This window comes from Haliotis rufescens, unplaced genomic scaffold, assembly GCF_023055435.1.
Source record: "Haliotis rufescens isolate VD_foot unplaced genomic scaffold, xgHalRufe1.0.p SCAF_7, whole genome shotgun sequence".
NCBI lineage: Eukaryota > Metazoa > Mollusca > Gastropoda > Lepetellida > Haliotidae > Haliotis > Haliotis rufescens.
The window spans coordinates 40,415,473-40,439,538 of NW_025964361.1; the positions used below are offsets into that span (position 1 = coordinate 40,415,473).

General features: G+C 40.5%; 1 protein-coding gene across 1 annotated transcript; it reads right to left on the reverse strand.

The window, feature by feature from the left end:
* Window positions 1-43: 43 nt before the first annotated feature.
* On the reverse strand, window positions 44-23,914 carry LOC124132650 (myotubularin-related protein 2-like). Its single transcript, XM_046496658.2, has 17 exons — window positions 23,601-23,914; window positions 20,662-20,737; window positions 16,301-16,395; window positions 13,379-13,489; window positions 12,966-13,067; window positions 12,506-12,589; window positions 12,316-12,390; window positions 10,437-10,511; window positions 9,974-10,162; window positions 8,658-8,749; window positions 7,793-7,886; window positions 7,286-7,384; window positions 5,186-5,293; window positions 4,064-4,156; window positions 2,850-2,963; window positions 2,112-2,291; window positions 44-1,329 (listed from the first exon to the last, which is right to left on the reverse strand). Exons 1-17 carry the CDS (start codon window positions 23,814-23,816, stop codon window positions 1,177-1,179), a joined length of 1,956 nt encoding a protein of 651 aa, XP_046352614.1. The 5' UTR covers window positions 23,817-23,914; the 3' UTR covers window positions 44-1,176.
* Window positions 23,915-24,066: the final 152 nt, after the last annotated feature.

Sequence of the window (24,066 nt, forward strand, 5' to 3'; positions counted from 1 at the left end):
GGACGCAACTCTGCACAGCGAATCGCGGCGCCTTAGACGACTGGGCCACCCGTGTCCCCGTTTTAACATGAATACCCCACTCTGACACATTATACTGACACTGAGCCAACCAATCCTTGTTTTAGCCCCTTAATGCCGAGCACCAGGCAGGGTAACAACAAGTACCATCTTTATATCTTGGTATGACATGTCTGGGGATTGAACCACCAACATCCACTCTCTGGGCAGATGCTCTATCCACTAGACCACAGAGGCAGTCTCACATTGGAAGCGAGTGTGTTGGACTGACTGACCATTCAACAGTATTTCAGTCATATCATGGCCTGTCAGCTTACAGTGGGGCCATAGACTGATGCAGGTTGTAGATGTGTGCAGGTTCTGACAGATCAAGGATCATAATGGTTCCAATCCCATGTATCAGATCCTTGATAAGGGACGCAACTCTGCACAGTAGGTAACAGACATTTTAACCACTAGGAAAAAACTAACCATTGTTACCAGGCTCTAAATGACACATTTTATATTTACAGTTTGATCCATGTTTGTCTCCATGAACATAGTGATCATCCAACACTTGTTGAGACAATAAATCATGAAAACAGTGATTTATGTTAAATATGAATATTGTTAGAACACATGGCCGATATGACGACAAGGTTTCAGGGCTTGTATCATTCAACTCTGTTGTGATGCCACATTCATAGAGACCATCCATTGCACACATCATATTATAATTTGTATTCGACAGACCTAACTCTTGAAAAACCCTTTCAATGGTCTCCACCCTGTGGCTGTTCATGGACCATCTGATCTTGTTCCAGAGATACTGGCATGATCTTTACTTGTATAGTTCATGAGAAGTCTACATTAGCCAGAGGGACAATCAACCTCCCTGCATCAAAGTGCCTCGTGAAGACAGTGACAATACAATTTCTGCTTTCATCTGGATCAAATTCATCCTCATGGCTTCTTAGAAGTGTAACAAAAGGACATCTCTTTGTTCCTCACAAACTCATGACCAGTGTCTCCCTAAGATGTGACAAAGAGGTAACACTCGTCTATCCTGCACAACCAGCTAAACTTCCAGGGACATCAATCTCTCTTCTCCATGTCTCCTGGGCATAGCGACATCTGTCCTAATGACTCCTTCCACCAAGGCAGGGTCTCTACAGGGCCCTAGACTGTCACAGGGGAGGACACTCGGGCTGGGGATGGCTGGAGAGTTGCTCGGGCATTTTTGTTCTCTAGTTCTTTCTGTAGTTCCTCTATCTTCTTTTGTAGCTGGGTCTTCAGAACCAGCAGCTCTCGGTTACGGAGGTGAAGTGGTTCCTGTTAGATAAATGAAACATGACTGTTACACCCAGGCTAAGACTGACAACACATACACTTTCTACCCATAGCCATTGGCTAGAAATACATTGATACCTGAGTTATGTCAGTTTATCTCACTATCCTGAATATGTCCTCAATGATTATTTAAGCAAAATAAGAAGGGGTTTTAGGAAATTTGAGAAAACAATAAAGTGGCCAAGGGCACCTACAGGACAAGGCAGGATGGACAACGATAACCTGCCGGAGCGATAACCTACAGGGGTAACAAGGATAACCTACAGGGGTAACAAGGATGGCCTACAGGGGCAAAAAGGATAACCTAGAGGGGCAGAAGGGGGACCTTCAGGGGCAACCAGGATGACCTACAGGGCAACAACGATAACCTACAGGGGCAACAAGGATGGCCTACAGGGGCAACAACGATAACCTAAAGGGGTAACAAGGATAGCCTACAGGAGCAACAATGATGGCCAACAGGGGCAACAAGGATAACCTAAAGGGACACAAGGGTGACCTAAAGGGGCAACAAGGATAGCCTACAGGAGCAACAACGATGGCCAACAGGGGCAACAAGGATAACCTAAAGGGACACGAGGGTGACCTAAAGGGGCAACAAGGATGGCCTACAGTGGCAACAAGGATAACCTAAAGGGACACAAGGATGGCCTACAGGGGCAACAAGGATAACCTACAGGGGCACAAGGGTGAACTTAAAGGGCAACAAGGATGGCCTACAGGGGCAACAAGGATAACCTGCAGGAGCAATAAGGATGGCCTACCTGTGGCCTCATGCGAGGGTTCCAGCGGCAGTAGTACCCCGTCCACAGCTGTATGCGGCGAAGACTGGCGACAGGGAACAGCACATGTTGGTGGAGGTAGGCGGCGTACAACGGGTTGGTGAACTCTTCCAGCTGGCAGTTGATGAAGGACCACAGTGACAGCGTGTTCTCCTTCACCCCCTGTTACAACAGTCAACACAAGGTTACAACTACACTGTTGTCACTATAGTGTTCACTCACCCAATAGCAGGAACCAAAACAATTCATTATCAGAGTTCCAACTAGAGTTCACTTCTGAAAAATTCATTCCACAATGTTGCCGTGGTTACAGAAAGCACAAATCTGTGATTATTTGTCTCCATACTGGTGTATATACACATCATTATGAAATGTGTTTAGGTGAAGGCCTCGTAAGTGTGTCACATGCGTCTGATCCATTTGATTTTTCGCAATAAAACATTAAATAATCATGATAAAAAACTGGTATTAAAAACAATCTTTAAATTATCAAAATTGTCATTAAAATAAAATTGCAAAATATGTAGGATATGAATGTTGTCAGCCATTAAGCAAGGTGGAAGCACACCTACCATGTTGTACTCAAACACACACTCATCACCCTTTTCACATTTCAACATGTTCAAATCATCATTTGTTTCTAAAACTATGTTAAAGAAAATGTCTAGCATGGCAGCAGCCTTAATGGTGACTGAAACATCTCTGGACGACTGTCCTCACCTCCTTGTGACGCTGTTGCTCGCAGTTGTAGAGGAAGGTTCCAAACAGACAGCTGTACAGGTGGTCCATGATCGTGATCAGGAAGTGTTCATTGAACTCAAACGCGTTGGGGAACTAGAAACAGATAATAATGTTATAGCGGCTGTACAGGTGGTCCATTATCGTGATCAGGAAGTGCTCATTGAACTCAAATGCGTTTGGGAACTAGAAACAGATAATAATGTTTTAGCGGCTGTAGAGGTACTCCATGATCGTGATCAGGAAGTGCTCATCGATGCCCGTGATGACATCAAATATGTATTTACGAGACATCTTGTTAAAAAATCGAGAGGATGGAGGGGTATGATTCTAATGTGAACTCTTTAGCAAGAAACAAAAGTCACCTGAAGTGGCAATGCAAATTTTCAAGCTGTACCCCGATTTGGTCAATATCCTATCATTTATTACCATATTTCCTCAATTAAATGCTGGGTTCCACTTAAACGCAGGGCCTTGAATAAACGATTGGGTCTCAATTGAAGGCCGGGTTGTTTTTATACATGGAATTCTCTCCAGTACTTAATTTGAGATTAAAAGCCAGGTGTAAAGAAAGTCCAAGCGTAAATAAAAGCCTGGGCGTTTAATCAATGTACTAGTAGTGAGGTGAGGTGAGGTGAAGTGAGGTGAAGTGAGGTGAAGTGAGGTGAAATGGGGTTTAAAGTCGCATCCAAGATTATTGAACTTATATAGCGATGTGCATGCACGTGTGTGTGTGTGTGTGTGTGTGTGTGTGTGTGTGTGTGTGTGTGTGTGTGTGTGTGTGTGTGTGTGTGTGTGTCTGTGTGTGTGTGTGTGTGTGTGTGTGTGTGTGTGTGTGTGTGTGTGTGTGTGTGTGTGTGTGTGTGTGTGTGTGTCTGTGTACTAGTCCGGACTAATGCCGATTCATAGTGCTAACCCACTGAGACACTATGCTGCAGTTTAACATGAATACCCGACTCAGACACAGTGTACTGACTCTGAGCCGACCAGTCATGTTTTAGCCCCTTAATGCCGAGTGCCAGACAGGGTAACAACAAGTACCATCTTTTAACATCTTTTGGTATGACATAGCAGGGGATCGAACCCCAGACCTTCCGCTCTCCAGGCATACACTCTACCTCTAGACCACGGAGACGGTGCAGTACTAGCAGTGTTTCCGTGCTATCTCTATCCCTGCTCCAGGCTACAGTGTTTACCTGTTGTGTCATCTGCCAGACACAGTCGATGAACTGCAGGAACACAGGTGACCTGTCAGCGTCCGAGTGCTTGTCTTCCCCATGACCAACTCGCTGCAACAGACACAGGATTCCAACTTGACAACATACAGTTAAACACTGCTCCCTTGATCCTGTCAGTCTGGACCCTCTTAGGGGCCAACAATTTGATATTCTGGGAGCCAACGATCTCATCAACAAAAACAGAAAGTGCTCAGAAATTCTTGAGCACAATAACTATGCTTCTCATTGTTGGAAAAATTAATTGTCTGCCACCAAAATTACATTGTTGAAATGTGTTTTTCAGAAGAAAAACTATTTCTGCTCATAATTTTATTTAAAAAACATCTGGTTTTGCAGCTGCAGCTGAAAAAATATCTGGTCTCAAAACAAAATCGAAGCCCCCTCCCCCAGAATATTAAATGGTCTGTCCTTTTGTCCAAAGCCTCGTTGAGTCAAATTTGATTACATTTTTTAACAATGGATGGATGGATGAGTATGGTTTTACGCCGCTTTTAGCAATATTCCAGCAATATCACGGCGGGGGACACCAGAACTGGGCTTCACACATTGTATCCATATCGGGAATCAAACCCGGGTCTTTGGCGTGACGAGCAAACGCTTTAACCACTAGGCTACCCGTCTGCCCCTTTTAACAATGGCTGAGGAATGGACAGAAAGAGCTGTTAAATATGGCAGCCAAGCAGGCCATGACATATGAATAAACATGATACAAGTGAGCTAAATAACTATGTGGACTTACAGACTTAATAAATGGCTGGTATCAGTCCCGACCATTTCACATAATTGTTTTTATACATCAAATGTCAACATCAACACATCATCTATATAATCAATGAGTGAGTGAGTATGGGTTTAGCAATATTTCAGCAATATCACGGTGGGGGACACCAGAAATGGGATTCACACATTGTACCCATGTCGGGAATCGAACCCAGGTCTTTGGCGTCATGACCGAACGCTTTAACCAGTAGGCTACCCGACTCCCTCCTGTATATAGTGAAGTGAACATTGGCAGACATATGCTTGATAAACAGATAAGTTCTGTTGAAGAGATACTAGACACACATCAGCTGCACCTACCTGGGCAAACTTGTGTCCTGCACTGATCCACTCCTTCTCAATGAGCACTTCGAAGCCCAGCACTGTGCGGTAGTATGGGTCCAGCATCAGCATCGACAGCCCCGTCAGCTGTAACACAAACATCGTGGTTAGACCTAGTTGACCTGTGTCTCAATCTATAAGAGCAACACACATGTCGTGGTGAGACCGAGGCGAGGTTTATGTCCACAAAAGCAACACACGTCATGGTTAGACCCAGTTGACCTGTGTCTCAGTCTACAAAAGCAACACACATGTCGTGGTGAGACCGAGGCGAGGTTTTTGTCCACAAAAGCAACACACGTCATGGTTAGACCCAGTTGACCTGTGTCTCAGTCTACAAAAGCAACACACATGTCGTGGTGAGACCGAGGCGAGGTTTGAGTCCACAAAAGCAACACACGTTATGGTTAGACCTAGTTGACCTGTGTCTCAGTCAACAAAAGCAACACACGACATGGTGAGACTGAGGCAGGGTTTGAGTCCACAAAAGCAACACATGTTATGGTTAGACCTAGTTGACCTGTGTCTCAGTCTACAAAAGCAACACACATGACATGGTGAGACTGAGGCAGGGTTTGTGTCCACAAAAGCAACACACGTCATGGTTAGGCCTAGTTGACCTGTGTCTCAGTCTACAAAAGCAACACACATGACATGGTGAGACTGAGGCAGGGTTTGTGTCCACAAAAGCAACACACGTCATGGTTAGGCCTAGTTGACCTGTGTCTCAGTCCACAAAAGCAACACACATGTCGTGGCGAGACCGAGGCAAGGTTTGAGTCCACAAAAGCAACACACGTCATGGTTAGGCCTAGTTGACCTGTGTCTCAGTCTACAAAAGCAACACACATGACATGGTGAGACTGAGGCAGGGTTTGTGTCCACAAAAGCAACACACGTCATGGTTAGGCCTAGTTGACCTGTGTCTCAGTCCACAAAAGCAACACACATGTCGTGGCGAGACCGAGGCAAGGTTTGAGTCCACAAAAGCAACACACGTCATGGTTAGGCCTAGTTGACCTGTGTCTCAGTCCACAAAAGCAACACACATGTCGTGGCGAGACCGAGGCAAGGTTTGAGTCCACAAAAGCAACACACGTCATGGTTAGGCCTAGTTGACCTGTGTCTCAGTCCACAAAAGCAACACACATGTCGTGGCGAGACCGAGGCAAGGTTTGAGTCCACAAAAGCAATACACGTCATGGTTAGGCCTAGTTGACCTGTGTCTCAGTCCACAAAAGCAACACACATGTCATAGTGAGTCCGAGGCGAGGTTTGTGTCCACAAAAGCAACACACGTCATGGTTAGGCCTAGTTGACCTGTGTCTCAGTCTACAAAAGCAACACACATGTCGTGGTGAGACCGAGGCGAGGTTTGTGTCCACAAAAGCAACACACGTCATGGTTAGGCCTAGTTGACCTGTGTCTCAGTCTACAAAAGCAACACACATGTCGTGGTGAGACCGAGGCGAGGTTTGTGTCCACAAAAGCAACACACGTCATGGTTAGGCCTAGTTGACCTGTGTCTCAGTCTACAAAAGCAACACACATGACATGGTGAGACTGAGGCAGGGTTTGAGTCCACAAAAGCAACACACGTCATGGTTAGGCCTAGTTGACCTGTGTCTCAGTCTACAAAAGCAACACACATGTCGTGGTGAGACCGAGGCGAGGTTTGAGTCCACAAAAGCAACACACGTCATGGTTAGGCCTAGTTGACCTGTGTCTCAGTCTACAAAAACAACACACATGTTGTGGTTGGACCGAGTCAACCTGGGTCAAGGTCTCGTTCCACAAAACACCACACATGTCATGGTTAGGCCTAGTCCACCAGGGTCTCAGTTCTAACACTAGTAGCAGCACCAAGACTATCACAGTTCTCAGGTGTGTAGATATTGGAGTTACAGTAGTCACAGCACTAAGCCTATCATAGATCTGAGGCATGGGTATTTGAGTTACAGTGTATGGTATAGGTATTTGAGTTACACCATCTCAGAACCGAGACCAATTTGTGGAACAAGCTTCTAGGACAATGGTCAAATCATCTGTGGCAAGACTGCATGTACAACTAGAGGTCACCTGCGCAGTTCTGTCCCAGCCATCACTACAGTGCACCAGCACCGAGGTTTTATTGCTCTCAACTTTATCGGCGATCCTGACAGCACCGGCCAGAATTTGCTGCAGACAAAAAGTGAAGCTATTTACAATAAAAACTAAACTCAATTAATCAAAATTCCGTAAATGGAAATGATAAAATTTATGAAGTAAAAGTTTCAGATTTCTAAAGCAATTTAAAAAATGGTGTTTATGTTTTTCTTAAATTGTTTGATATTTTTGTGTGTGTGAAGTTGAAAAAGAACAGCTCTTTTTACATATTTCTATCTTCTTGCACACTTTTATACATGCAATACGACTTATGCACAAACTACTGAAACTTGACTAAACATGTTAAACAAATAAAATAACATGTTTTTATGGAAATAACCAAAAAGTGTGTGTTTCTATACAAAATATAAGAGCAGGTCGATTTCAATAAACAGAAGATGATGATGATGATGATGATGATGATGATGATGATGATCTCACCTTGATATGCTCTAGCCAGTGTGTTGACTCTATATTAGACAACCAATGAGCCTCATCTATGGTGGGGAAACACACCTCCTTCAACTTACGTAAACTGTAGAAAAAATTCATATACGATTAAGACCAGTCTGAAGATACGACAAAACAAGAACCTGACACTGACACATTGACTAATAAGAATTTTCAGCTACTTGATGACAAGGCACAGCAAAGAGGCATACGGATGTATTTTGGAGGACATATTGCGGAGCCTTGGTATTAACCATTGCATAATGAACTGTGTAATCTCGTTTGCTCTAGCCGGTCAGAGGACAAGAAATCTGAAAGGGCTGAGTTTGGTTACACACAGCTTTGAACATTATTCCAGTTATATCACGGCTTGTCAGCTTGATGTGGGAGGAAAGCCCAAAATGATGCAGGTCTCAGACGTTTAACACTTTGTAGGGATGAAACGATGCATCAATGCACCGGTGCATTATGAGTTTTCATGTGACGATAAAATACAATACATTTTTGACTGTATCGATACAAGACGATACACTTGCTAAAATAAATTACTTACTACTCATTTAATGACCCCCCAGCACATTTTTCAGTCAAACATATGTGTCTATAGCTGGTACTCCTTTTGAACTTTCTCTGAAATATTTATGGTCAAGACAAGACATTGATTTGACATAAATATGCGTATTGTGATACATATTGTATCGTAATTTACGTATGGTGATAAGTAACGTATCTTGACCTTCCTGTATCGTTTCACCCCTACTACTTTGTGGAACCCTAGAGTATGGGTATGGTGCTGACAAACCCAGAAAAATAATTGGGGTGAACATAGGTTATGGTACGATCCGGTGTGACATACCTTTCTCTCATCACATGGATGTTGTGGATGTCCAGGAAACTCAGCTCTGCATTCTGATAAGCGTCTTCATTCTCGTAGCCTCCTCCCTTGGCCTGGGAACAACAACAATTGCAATGAAAATACAGAGTGAGACAGCTGTATGTTTGTCAGTGAAATGAACCCCTCTCACCAACTCACTCATACACTCATTCAACACCAACTCACTCACTCACAATAAGGGAACGGACACAGATACCTTGTTAGCTACAGCATTGACTCACTCACTCACTCACTCACTCAAACCCACTCACTCACCACTCACAATGAGGGAACAGACAAACAGATACCTTGTTAGCTGCAGCATTGACCCACTCACTCACTCACTCACTCACAATGCGGGAACGGACACAGATACCTTGTTAGCTACAGCATTGACCTACTCACTCACTCACAATGCGGGAACGGACACAGATACCTTGTTAGCTACAGCATTGACCCACTCACTCACTCACTCACTCACAATGAGGGAACGGACACACAGATACCTTGTTAGCTACAGCATTGACTCACTCACTCACTCAAACCCACTCACTCACTCACTCACTCACAATGCGGGAACGGACACAGATACCTTGTTAGCTACAGCATTGACCTACTCACTCACTCACAATGCGGGAACGGACACAGATACCTTGTTAGCTACAGCATTGACCCACTCACTCACTCACTCACTCACAATGAGGGAACGGACACACAGATACCTTGTTAGCTACAGCATTGACCCACTCACTCACTCACTCACTCACAATGAGGGAACGGACACAGATACCTTGTTAGCTACAGCATTGACCTACTCACTCACTCACAATGCGGGAACGGACACAGATACCTTGTTAGCTACAGCATTGACCCACTCACTCACTCACTCACTCACAATGAGGGAACGGACACACAGATACCTTGTTAGCTACAGCATTGACTCACTCACTCACTCAAACCCACTCACTCACTCACAATGAGGGAACAGACACACAGATACCTTGTTAGCTACAGCATTGACTCACTCACTCACTCACTCAAACCCACTCACTCACTCACTCTCTTTGAGGGAATAGACACAGATACCTTGTTAGCTACAGCATTGACTCACTCACTCACTCAAACCCACTCACTCACTCACAATGAGGGAACAGACACACAGATACCTTGTTAGCTGCAGCATTGACCCACTCACTCACTCACTCACTCACTCACAATGAGGGAACGGACACAGATACCTTGTTAGCTACAGCATTGACCCACTCACTCACTCACAATGAGGGAACAGACACAGATACCTTGTTAGCTACAGCATTGACACTGGGTCGAGCATCCATGATGAAGAGTTTGTGTGACTGGGCGTTGGCGTCCATGATCATCTGGATGTACCTCTCATCCTCCTTGTTCCTCTTGCCAGCCACGCCCACCATGGGCTGACTGGAGCGTGTGATGGTGGCCTGGCTCTCGGGGTGGATCCAGGACAGAATCTGTAGCCAGGAGTCACCATGTCAACTCAGAGTGTACTCATATACCATAGAAAGACATAGGGAGGTTGCCATACAGGAAATCTCATAAAAAGTTGTTGATCACATAACTGCCTCCTCCATTACTCACACTGTACTCAATACAAATACATCAGGAGCTTGACATTCAAGAAATCTCACAAACAATATGTACAGATCTTGCCTAGGTTGTAAACGTCTGAACAGATGAGAGCGTGAGTAACATGCAAAAATAAACTGATAAAGGGAGGTCACTCACTGGCATTCTCCCTCGGGTACGGAAATTAGCTACAGCACGAATGTCTTCATCATTAGCTGCTGTAGGCATGGCAATCTGGTGGAGGAGGAATGTAAGAGTATGTATATTGTACACATATAAAACACCAAGATACATCATATATAAACATCACAATGCGACGAGAAGCGATATCTATCTGAAACAACAGTAAATAAAGTGAGTGAGTGAGTATGGTTTTACGCCGCTTTTAGCAATATTCCAGCAATATCACGGCGGGGAACACCAGAAAGGGGCTTCACACAATGTACCCATGTCGGGAATTGAACCAGGGTCTTCGGCGTGACAAGCGAATGCTTTAACCACTAGGCTACCCAACCGCCCCGTAAATAAAGTAAAGTGAAGAAGCACTTCATGCCAGAACTACTGAGACTGCCTCAATGACATTAATCCCTTAAGAATAATATTCATAAGATACATATATGATATTATAACTAGAAAGTTGGCTTTTCTGCTTATATCCTCCAATGACAAATATGAAATTTTAATATCAACTCAATCAAATCCTCAATGAGATAAACATGTTAAACTTTTCTTAAAACTTGGTTTTAAAATCTGCATTCTCAAAAAATTGAAATGTGAAAATATCAATAAATGAAAAGAGGTGTTTGTTTTTTATTCAGCCGACTAGAAAAAATAAAATGGGAAAATCAACTCATTTAGCGTCACTTTCAATATAAATAATAAAAATATAATAATATAATTAATAGCCAATTGAGCCAAGGCATTGGTTGCTTCTATCCCTATCCCTCCCACTCGTACTTTGTTTTCTATACCTACTTAACATTTTTAGTAAATCAAAAAATGATAAGGATGAGAATATATGGATGTCAACTTCTTTATTATGAGCATGATGAGGAACACAACGTTTCTGAGTATATGCTTACTCCTTCATTCACCCAATGAAGGAGTAAGCATATACTCCGAAACATTGTGTTCCTCATAATAAAGAAGGTGACATCCATATATTCTCATCCTTATGTGAATCACTTCTAAATGCCTTTCAAAGATAAAAAAAAAGATATTTGAAATTGGAATGTTTTAAGTTTTAGTTCTGAATTCCTTGGTAAAAAATATATACCCCCCCCAATCAAAAAAAGTCTGCCCTTACTGGACAACAAAAGCCAGATAGCCTCTATTTCTGTTTTGTTTTTTTAGGAAATATTTGCTTTGCCTAGGTGAATCAACCTGCACAGAGATATACACCTTATTGGACAAGATTAGCTTTCATCAAAACTCCATGGTTTTTAAACGACACCTGTTATCGAACAGGCATATTGATCATGGATTGTCGTGTTATATTGACAGGTGGGACGTCATCAAAGCTGCTGACTTGACAGTCCAAATAATCCATGATTTGATGTACTTTTACTCATTGAAGTATCTTCAGAAAATTGTGTATGAATACAATCTTTGAGTGAACCATTCTATTATCATATAGTGCCAACTGATTTACAGCAATGTGTGTTTACAGAAACATCCCCACATCTGGAAACCCCTATATTAACATACTGGGAACATGAGCCAATAACATACTGATCAAGCTGACATTGCATTGACATAAGGAGCTTAAAAGTAGTTCCCGCTCGGAGACCTAATTTGCATATTAATCTGCCTAATTATTGGATCGGTTTATTGTATGGACAACACTGGCCATCATATGAAAAAGATTATTCACTTTGAAAAAATCTATCAAATTTTTAAACACAAAACCAGTCAATTAAGATTACTTAAATCTCCCTGTAACAGCTGTGTCATTTCTAGGTCATTTTCCTCTGAACTAGCATGTTACCATGGTTACATGAAGCAGCACAAAACATGCATCTGTTAACAATAAACTTACAATGGCAGGGTAAGAGTCACAGAGCTCAAATGTTTCATTCAGTCGAACAATCTTCCAACTCTCTGTCGGCAAACCCTGCAATGGAAAGAAACCATATCAGAAAGTTATGTAACCATTTCCTGAGATAAACATGAGCGACAATATCTGGAACTTGAGCCTCTACTTGGTAATAACTGCTAATCCCACTAACCTGTCGTTTCAGCTCCATCACAGCATCATAGACTCTCCATCCATCAATACCATAGTCCTCTTTGAAGTCAAAGGCAAAGAATGGCTGCAAAAAACAAAAAGGACAAGGTGAAGGTTCCTTAAAGGTAGTCATCAAGTAAGTGATTGACATTATCAATCCACGCAATTGAGATATGATGACATGCATCAACCAAGTTGGTGAGGCCGACCACTTGATCCAGTTAGTCCCCTCTTACGATAAGCATATTCCCTTTTTACAGCAAGCATGGGTTGCTGAAGACCTATTCTACCCCGGATCTTCACGGGTCTGAGAACAGTACAATTATAAGCAATGACTGAAGATTCAAGCTTCCAACATGATCCTATTAAACATATGAGCGTTCTGCTCTGGTTTTATGTCAAAGTATAAACTGTGTTTCATCCCTGCGCAAAGAAATCAGTCACTATCGCTGAACACATACCAGTTTGTTAGTCACGGGGAATGCATACTGTTGAATTTTCTCAAACACCTGACGTCTAGAGTGGTTTTCTTGTTTGTGGGCAAAACGGAGATTTCTTACATCCTGAAAAGAGAATATTATATATGACACAAAATCTGGACCAGATCAACACTGTGAAGGTCTGACATAACTAGCGTGACCTCCATTACTTCCAACACATATTAACCAACGAATCCGGCATCATTTCCTTAGAATTTTATTTATTTCAATTAACAGAAATCTTATTTCAAAAGTTAATAAAAAGATGCCTGCAATGCTCCAATTACCAATTTACTTGAATTTGATTTCCTGTAATTAAATTTCTAACACAGTTTTAATTGTACATGTTTTTGCTTTTTACTAACCTTTCAACATTGTTCAAGATTTCTACTTACCTTGCATAGAATATCAATGCCATAAGAGTTCTCTCCCCTGCTGGAGACGCCCCCTATCTTCTCCACACGACTGATGACACACAGCGGCACGTCAAGGATAAGGGGAGGCTCCTGGAAGAAACATCAAAATGATAGGAGTGATCTCATAATACATAGTTTGTCATAACTGTGCCTCATGTCCTTGCATTCTCCCTCCCTTAGATTTGTCAGAATTGTAAATTTTACATTAAATTGTATATTTATATATTTATCCTATCTCACAATAAGCATTTCTTCCTTCTTCTTTCAATCCTTCTGTGGAAACAGCCTTAAACAAAGTTTCCAGCTTCTAAAAACAGCTCACCCAAATACATCCCAGCATCACCATTGTCACCACCTGTAATCATGTGCATAGCGACCGACACGACATGATCACATGACTACCCCTCCCATATCATTCTCTTTATTAGAGCTAACAGGCTAGAGGAGCGGTGATGTGGGGATGGTCGGGAGGGCATATAGCCTATATAGTATATAAATATAAACAATTTAATGTAGAATTTACAAATTTTTAAACTTATCCTTTCTCACAGTATGCATTTAATGCACGGTTGGACAGTGGGGTGCAGATACCCTAGCCTGTATAGACTACAACCGTGAGATTACACGAGGAAGCTTGTGCTAAAAAGTGATACAAATGAAATATTCTGTAACACTACCTAAACAGTGGATCGAACTCAAAAAGAGATCAGAAATCACAACAGAGATCATGAGGATCCGAAGTGGAGGAAGTTTATCTGCACTTGAGACAAGCTTGGCGATTTTCATACTTGGAACCTATTCTCCCACAAGTTACTAACGTAAAGTTAATATGATACTGAAGGGAAATCCAACAAAAAAGAGAAAATGTATTCCTTAAGAACTCAGTACACGTCTCCATCATATGGCGATGAGAAAGAGAATGATGTGGCAGGGGTGTCATGCGATCATGTCGTGTTGGTCGCTATGAACGGGATCACAGCGCGTGACCTATTTGTTTGGGTGGTGGCCATTATGCTGGGATGTGCTCAGGGGAATTTTTTATCAAGCATGTTTCCACAGAAGGATTGAAAGAAGAAGGAAGAAATGCTTAGTCTGAGATAGGATAAGTTTAAAAGCAGACATTTACATTGGTCAAAACACTTGCGAATCCTGAGGACATTCCCTAATAAGTTTGGCATCCCAGGTCTTAAAACTGCGGCACGTATGTGGCTGCTTGTACAACAGATTTATACTGGTTTCATCACGATTCCATTGCTAGCTCACTGAGATACCATCCTGCAGGTTTAACATGGATACCCCACTCAGATGCAGTATACTGACTCCGAGCCAACCTTATAGCCCCTTAATGCCATCTAGTTCAGGTGTTTCTGACATACCAAAGATCATTATCAGGGTTTATCTGAGATTCAAACTCATGACAAGATCCTTGGTCAACGAGTGAGTGAGTGAGTGAGTGAGTGAGTGAGTGAGTGAGTGAGTGAGTGAGTGAGTGAGTGAGTGAGTGAGTGAGTGAGTGAGTGAGTGAGTGAGTATTGTAACATTGGTTTTACACAGCTTTTCGGAATATTCCAGCAATAACACAACAGGGGACACCAGAAATGGGCTTCACACATTGTACCCATGTCAGGAATCAAACCCAGGTCTTCGGCATGACAAGCGAACGCTTTAACCACTAGGCTACCCGACCGCCCCCTTGCTAAACTAAGGGAGACAACTCTGCACTTTAAACTACAGCATCTTTTATAACTAGGACACCTTTGCCTAAAATGATGCCTAAACAGACAATTACCACAAGAAACAAATTCTTCTTGGTTGTAACATTATTATAATACATGTATGTAAATATTTGAACTTCAAACCAAGGTAAAATTGGTTTTATTAGTTTCCATATCCACTAACTCTATACATATGGAAAGTGGGAAAACAAATCTACCAAGCACTATTGTTTTTATTCTGCTGAATGAAAACTTACATGTTGGCTTTCACAATAACGTGCATATAATACAAATAAAGGGATTGACAAGACCAGTTAACAGACACTGTGCAGAGAACAATTACAAAAGAATAATCGGAAATGTCTTTTCATTTTTTTTTGTCTCCCACGTACCAAACAAGCTTTTCCAAACACAACTAAGAAATAAAAAGACTCTGACCTAAAGAGAATACTACACTCATTCTCGTAAGATACCATTTTTACGAAATGAGTGGACTTTCTATGGTATTTGACGCAGCTTTCGAATGATTTGTATAGGAAATGTTCACTTTGAGTGATTTGGTTGTGCAGTCCTGAACAAACAACTCCCGAAACAATGCCACAAAATTCCCTTCGAAGAGGACACTGATGGCACAACCGGATCATGCCAAGTAAGTCTAGATATCTGTCCAGATAGATTAAACTGACTTCATTATCCACGCTTATCCTTTTACGTTAAATCAAATTGGAAATTGCGACAGTGGTCGGTTGCGTCACGCTCATGGGGACGCTCAGACTATTGAACGGTAGTCGAAAATTGTAAATGGATATAGCTCCATTATATAATGTCTGTGGAAGCTCAATGCATAACTCATATAGGATGCAAACCGAATTTGATGTGTGTGGCTATCTTGTTTGGTTTAATAAAGTGTTTGTTAATATCCCTTGCTCACATGAGATTGCTTCAGTTCTGCCTTATAATTGCAAAATGAATGATGTCTCGCGATTTTTTATGAATGAAAAAAGTAGTCCCGGTGTGACAGAGGTCACGGTTATCCAATCAAAACGAATAAAACAAGGTCAACCTTGTACCACACACATGTGACATACGGATTTAGTATCTTACCACCTGTATCTTAACCACGTGGGTAATAAAACTCAGTAACAGACTGTCATTTTTTAATGTTCAATATATCTGTGTGACTTACTCTTTCTGAACTCTTGAAGTAGAGTTTGTAGTTGGTGACAGTCAGTGTGCCTCTCCCTGGCCCACTGTAGGGACATAGATAGGTCACATCATAGCCTGAAACACACAAAACATAACCATGACTTTATACATTGTCAAAAACACCCTGTACATCATTTTTTGGTTGGGCATCATTTTCCTATTGGTTGGATTACAGATCCACCTACAATATTTTCGTCAAAACTGGAGAAAAATATCCAAATTTACACTTAAATTACTTATCTAATTATTTCCAAAAATTCAACATTGCATTAAATGTGGCATGTCTATAATAGCACACTAGGGTATTCATAAGAAAAACATATGAACTGGACAAAAACAGTGAAAATTAGTTGAAAAAACAGTGAAAAAATAATACTGGCATATTCCCTTTAAATACAATCAGGTTGTCCTCTCCAGAAAACATTTCGGCTGTTGTAAGGATATGCTTTGGTTGGATTACAAATTGTTATTATTAAATATTGAAATATCCATCAGATTGCGGAACTTAAATCTTAGTGTCATTCTCAGTAGATTTGAGTGTTATTATATGGACCATATTATCATGATAATTAGCTGAGCTTGACAGGCTGAACAGAATATTACTAGACTTGTGGCTCTGGATTTGTGGCGAAAGTCAGGGAGCGTGTATAGTGTTACTGTTTACCGGTAATTACCATTTTTTACCAGTGAAATTATGCTTGTAACAGGAAATTCATGTGACTGCCAGTCCCTGTGGACTGGCAAATAACATACTTTATATATCTTTGTTATAGAACAAAGCATCCACAATATTCATATGAGTATATTTTTGGAATAAAGTCAGCTTGTCTGTTACCATCATGGTTTGTTGCAAGGAAATAACATTATGCTTTGTTTTGAGGTTAAATATATATTTGTAGCGACTTAGTATTGAAATATTCAAAAAGAAAAGAGAAAATTATGACTGATCTTTGTGTGAATGACGTGTAGATCTAACTAAGTTACTTCTGAGATGAGGTCATTGCATTGAACATGATGTTGAAAGAATTAAAACCAGGTAATTTTCACACGTTTTTATTTGTTGTAACTTGGGACCGTCAAAAATTAGGGAGGACTGGTAATTTTGAGAGTTGTCAGTGGGAACACTTGTTATATATTCAGAGTGTTCCATAAAACTTTCAGTCTGTTAGCCAAAACATTTCTTAGGGTGTATTTTTCACCAGATATTATAAGCTGAGTGAACTGGTTAGTGAGTTTGGTTTAATACCGCTTTGAACAGTATTCAAGTTATATTACAGCGAGTCAGCTTGATGTGGGAGGAAAGCCCGAAGAGATGCAGGTCTCAGACGTTTACCACTGAAACCCACGATGCTGACATGGTGCTGACAAACCTAGAAACATAAACAGGCCAAACCGTGATTCGAATCCACGATCAAAGCTTTCTGGCGTGCACAAGGGACCTAACACTGCACAGCGTATTGCGGCGCCTTAGAACGCTGGGCCATCCGTGCCCCCTATTGTAAGCTGAAGTTGCTTGACAAAAAGAAATCTTAAAATATTCGGGCTGGGACTATTGGCACAACAGACTGGATATTTCATGTTAAATACCATTAGCTTCGTGCATAACCTGAAGACCACTTAACATGGCTATCAGACATGGCACATTCTATCAAAGGCCTAAAGGCTGACGAACAACACGCTATTTGTTTGATACCAGAACTGAATTTGACAATGTAAATACTCTTAATTCATATCACTATTCACATTTTGCAAATTAATAAAGTATATGGATACAACTCATTATGACTATATTGAAACAAATTGTCAATGACAGTGCTCTCAATTCTGTACAAATACATCCCAATAACACAGGTGCAACCATGCATGGCAACACCATAAGTTGGATATTTATTGATCAAATCAATTACATTCCAGCTGTTAGATTGTACTTGTATCTCGTCAACATGTTCCAAATCAAATTGATTACATTCCAGCTGTTAGATTGTACTTGTACTCATCAACATGTTCCAAATAATCAAAAAAATGTCCCAGGCCCAAAGCTGAAATTCAGTTTGTTCAACCACAAAATCTTTAAGCTGTGTGTCCATATGATTTGTTTTTTGTTTTTTTGTTTAACGCCGCATTCAGCAATATTCCAGCTGTATGACGGCGGTCTGTAAATAATCGAGTCTGGACACAGACAATCCAGTGATTGACATCATGAGCATATTAACAACCAGGGCAATATGACAATCATGAATCTTTGTTGTTGTTTGTTTATTGTTTAACAACGCACTCAGCAATATTCCATGTATGTGACGATGGGTTTTAATAATCGAGTCTGGAGCAAAAGATCCAGTGATTGCTATCATGAACAACAATCCATGTTGTCAGGCTACAATAACATGCTTTCTACCATGTAACCATGCCTGACCACCTGACCCATTAATGTCCTCGAAGTCTTACGACCAGCATTCTAATCCTGAATCCAAATGGGTCATGAATCTTTGAATAAATGTAATGGTGTCTTATGTATGATGCCTGGAACATGAGCATCTGCATCAATGAGATGCCAGTCTGCGACTCTAACCACTAGTCTGAAGCCCCAGTTTGGTAAAATTCTGTTCAGTCTAAAAAGATCAGCCAATAAAAAAAACTAGTTTGTTTGTTTGTTGTTTAATGCTGCACTCAGCAATATTCCAGCTATATGATGGCTGTCTGGAAAAAATCGAGTCTGGATCAGACAATCTAGTGACTGACATCGTGAGCTTCGATCTACGCAATTGGGACCTGATGACATGCATCAACCAAGTCAGCGAGCCTGACCACCCGATCGCCTTAGTCGCCTCTTACGGCAAGCATAGTTGCCTTTTTACGGCAAGCATGGGTTACTGAAGACATATTCTACCCCGGATCTTCATGGGTCATGGCAACACTAAAAAGTACTGAAAATTACACTACTCCTAAGAGCCAATTACAGGCTAGTGGACGCAAAGCTTTTGGGCACAGACTGTGACTCACATATACCAATGTTGATTTCACCTGAAAAAAATGTATCAACATGACTGGAGCTCACCTGGATGAGTCCTGTCAACATGGTCAACAGTTGGAAATGTCAACAAAGACAGACACTATACAAAAGACAGCATTGAAAATTCAAATATTTTCTACACAAATACTGAGGATAAAAAAATGACACTAAATTCTACAGATTTGAACACGGAAAGAAGAAACACACATGCCAATGTTCAGCTTCCCCAGTCTGGCAATTCAGCATGTTCAGAGGAGAACACAGCTAAAACTAGATTTTTGACAGAATTTAAGAACTTGGTCAATCTTAAAATCAGATCTTAGTTCTGGCTACCACTAAACAAAGATCTGAAGACATCTAATTAGGGGTCACATCACAACGACCTTTCATCCGACCAATCAGAGCGTCGCTTACCAGATCATGAAAGTGACAGTTGGAATGTGATTTCTTATCACGCAACCCCGAAAACTTTTTACACAGGGTATTCCGAACGATAGTTATGGGGTTAACGACTGAATCCTTACAATCTAGACCATCTATTAGCCATTCCAGAATGTTCTTTTGTTCAGGTTTCAAATTTTTAATCGAGAATATGTCAAAATATGTTTCGAAGCGTAGTTGCCAATTTGAAATTAGTGCCGTAAAGCATGAGTAAGCTGCCTTCTGATTGGCTAGTGTCGACTTCTCGTCAGTCATTCCATTGGTCAATCAAAGTTCGTAACGGGATGTCCTCAGATCTTTGTTTAGCGGTAGCGAGAACTAAGATCTGATTTTAATGAGATTGGAACTTGGTTGAAACACAAACATAAAAACAAGGTTAACTAGGAATAACATAAGTATTGAGTCCCACTCCTAATAAACTAAACATTTCATTGCTGTTAAAACAAAAATGGCTGAATAATAGCTTCATAGGTCCAGTGGTTTCTTAGGAGATGCTGATAAGCTCACTTCACTTTTCAGTCAGGTGATCTAAAAATATTAGTTACATCACTACAGAAAGATAAGGAATATTGCCTGAATAATAGCCACGAATAAGTTTTCAATATGGCTTTTATGACCTTGGTAGATTTTCAATATGGATGCCATAGTGGCCATATTGAAATTCGGATTTGAACCTCTTGAACAAATTTAAATGTCATCATTGGTGGAAACAGGCTTGTGAAGGTTCAGATTCATTAGTCCAGTGGTTTGTTCGGAGATGCTTTTTACAACTACAGTGACAACAATGATCAACATGCTATGACATAAGCTCACTTCACTTTTCAGTCAGGTGATCTAAAAATATTTTTTACATCACTGCAGAATGATAAGGAATATTGGCTGATGTTTACCTCGCCCATGGATTTTTTCTCCTTCCAGCAATGGAGGTTCATCACTTTGACCAAACTTGGTGGTATCTTTGAAAACCTGAAATTAGGAAAGATGCATTCATTAATGTACTTCTTCCATAGCACAGTTCTATAAAGGAGGCAATTATTCAGAATTCATTGGCACCATACTTTACCATGTTTACAAGTGCCCTGATATTGTACCATTAGTGAGGGCATGCCTATCATCAGTCATGACAAAGCAGAACTTTTTCAGTCCAGCAGCAATGGCTTTGAAAAAGTAACAATTATTATCAAACAACACAGTGGATTTATCAAAAGTAAGTGTTTATAAAAGTTGATTTACTAAAGCAGACAGAATACACCCACGTATGGGCATGGCCGCACCTGTAAAAACTTCATACTATGTTCAAAAGATTAGCTGTTAATATGTGATTGCTATAAAAACATCATACTATGTTCAAAGGATTAGCTGTTAATATGTGATATGTTATATGATTGCTCATTGTTATCTAAGTTCTAACTCAATGGGTTTATTTTTTAAGAACCGTGGACATCATGAACGTAGAGACATATGACAACTATGTGAAACACCTGAAACAAACTTATTGCTGAGAGACAAACACAAGTTATAACATCCCGAAAAGCCATCTATATTTTAAAATATTAGATTGTTACAAAGACACGTGACATCAAATAAGTTTCTTTGAAAACCTTCAGATAGTTGGGATATTCTGCTTTTACGTGAATATTGACGGATACATTTCTCGAACAAGGTAACTGCCTAATAATATACATAAAACTATTGTCAGTTGTAATTAAGATATCTGTATTTTGTTTTCATTTATGTGCTGCAGCAAGAATGCAGAAAGACAGGGGTGACTGATCAAAATGTTCATTGTGAACCAAATAGCAATCAATAGCAATCAGCTGTTCCAAAATACTACACTTATGGTTTAATATTATTTATTTAAAATATATATTAAGTAAAGGCTGCAACTAAAAAGATGAAAGACGCGAAATTGGAATATAGTTTCTGTGATAAAATATTAGTTTCAGATACAATTCATTCGATCATTGCATAAAAATTCTTTGAAGTTATATTATTGGGTATTTTTTAACCAAATTACTGGTATATTGCTAGAAAATGTGTGTACAGCTGATTGCTATTTCCGGCTTGGTTTACGAGAAATTACTCACGGTAATCATTATTTCTGCATACAAAACAATGCCTAGCAGAACAGCAAATACAATTTAAATGTTAAATCATCATGTCTAGTGATAAGTTATCTCCCATTTCATATTTTTATTGACCAAGTTTATTATCACCTGTTCGATTACCTGAATTCTCCGAAGGGATTGTATGTAGTTTTTTTACTTCGCATACAAGTCGCATACATACATACATGAATTAATCAACAACAGAAACAAATGTTAGTAGAAGTTTGGCTGCAGCTCTTTATTGTATATCCTTTGTTATGATATCCATAATGCAGCCTTTCCTTCTTCAGTCCTACAATAGCAGTTGCTTCGTGTAGCGAGAATAACGTCGAACACAAGTCAAACCAATCGAAACTATAGTCCATAATAAGCAATTGTGAATCCGTGAAGAAAAACCTGATCCATATTTCAATACTTTCAAACATTGAGTGTTATTTCCCTTCAATGACATAATCGTAATCAAAGTAGATTCTTCAAAGCCCAATGAAGACATCCAAGTGTTTGCAACTTGCCGCTGGATTTATGTTTAGAAGTAAGCTACACAAGGTAAGATATTTGATATTTAATGAAAACATACCTAAAAACTTACTTTTTATCACAAATGCACATTTTAATCAAACTTGATCTGATGGAAAATTTTCCAGGAGAACAATTTTATGCACCAATGATGTATCGGTTGCTGTTTGTAAACTTCCAGTGTGTAATGTCAAGTGACTGATCATGTTGTGCAGATATTTTTAACTTGACTGTAATCGAGGGGCTCAAAATCATGTGACGGTAACAACATGGCACTCGGCTAAGCATTATCCTCAAGACATTATTATTAACAAGACATTGTCATTTGACCATTCATGTGTAAACAGTAAGAAAAGTTCTAAAAGGTAAGACCTAATCTTAGCGTATTGGGATTGCTTTGAGACACAAAATCAGAAATAGATCTTAAATAGTTGTTGTAAACACAGTACGCAAAGATTAGGGCTGGGACGAGTCAAATTTACTACCCGGGTACCCACCCACCTATTACCCGACCCTACCCCGATGCCCGCTGTAGGTCTCAAGAGATAGGTACAAAATGTCCGATTGGGAATAGATTGACTGTAGCCCTGGACAAAATGTATTTAGATACACGTATAGAACAACCTGTTCATGCATACACTGAAGTTGACTGAAGTTATATCTTTAATCAAACATATAAACGTCTGGGTGCATTGTCAGAAAGAAATGCCAACATTAGTGACTTGTGGTGTAACGATATACAATGTAGTTCAAGATCACTTTTGTCATTAAACAATATATCACATGACCAACCACGGGTCCGGGTAGTTCTGTGGGTACCCAGGTCCTTCTCAGTCCCCACCCGACTCGAGTACCCAACATACCCGTCCCAGCCCTAGCAAGGATAATACTTTTTGACACAGTACACTTACATCTTCTGGTACCTGATGTTTTGAAGTATACCCAGGTAGACGTGAAATATTGTCACATGAGTAAAGTTTGTTTGTTGTTTAACGCTGCCACTCATTAATATTATGGCAATATGACAGAGACCTGTAAACAATCAAGCATGGGCCGGATAAACCAATGGTTGATATTATAACCAACCCCCGTCCGTCAGGGTATGATGGCACGCTACCAGCAAAGTGACGAGTCCATTCAGTACCCTCTCAAGAAAGGTATTCCTGCAGAAAATACATACATATTTTCGCGTGTCATAAACTTACCTTCATCTCCTGTGCTGTTGGGACATTCTCCGAAGACGTGGATGTCGAGGAACATAATGATTTGGACGGTGACCCCGCACTTTCCTTAGAACTGCTACTTGGGGACTCGTTAGGCATGGAGACAGAACGCTCAGATGTGGAAATAGAATCGGAGCTCTGTGTTTTCGACCGTGCTGATGGTGTATCAACATAATCTTGACTTCCTCTTCTATCCATTTTGGACAGAATGAAGGATATTTAAACTATTTTATATATGTTTTGACAGGAAGAAAATTCTCATCCAACACGGAAGGAAAAGGTTTCTACTTCACCACGCCCTCTAACGGGGAGGTAACTCTAAGATATTTATGTTACCGATGACTGCGGACGTAAAATGTCCCTTTTGGTATGACGAGAGAGAGGGGGTAAGAATTTATTTTGCATAACAGAAAAAACCCGGGTTGAGTTGATAAAAAATTGTGTCCCA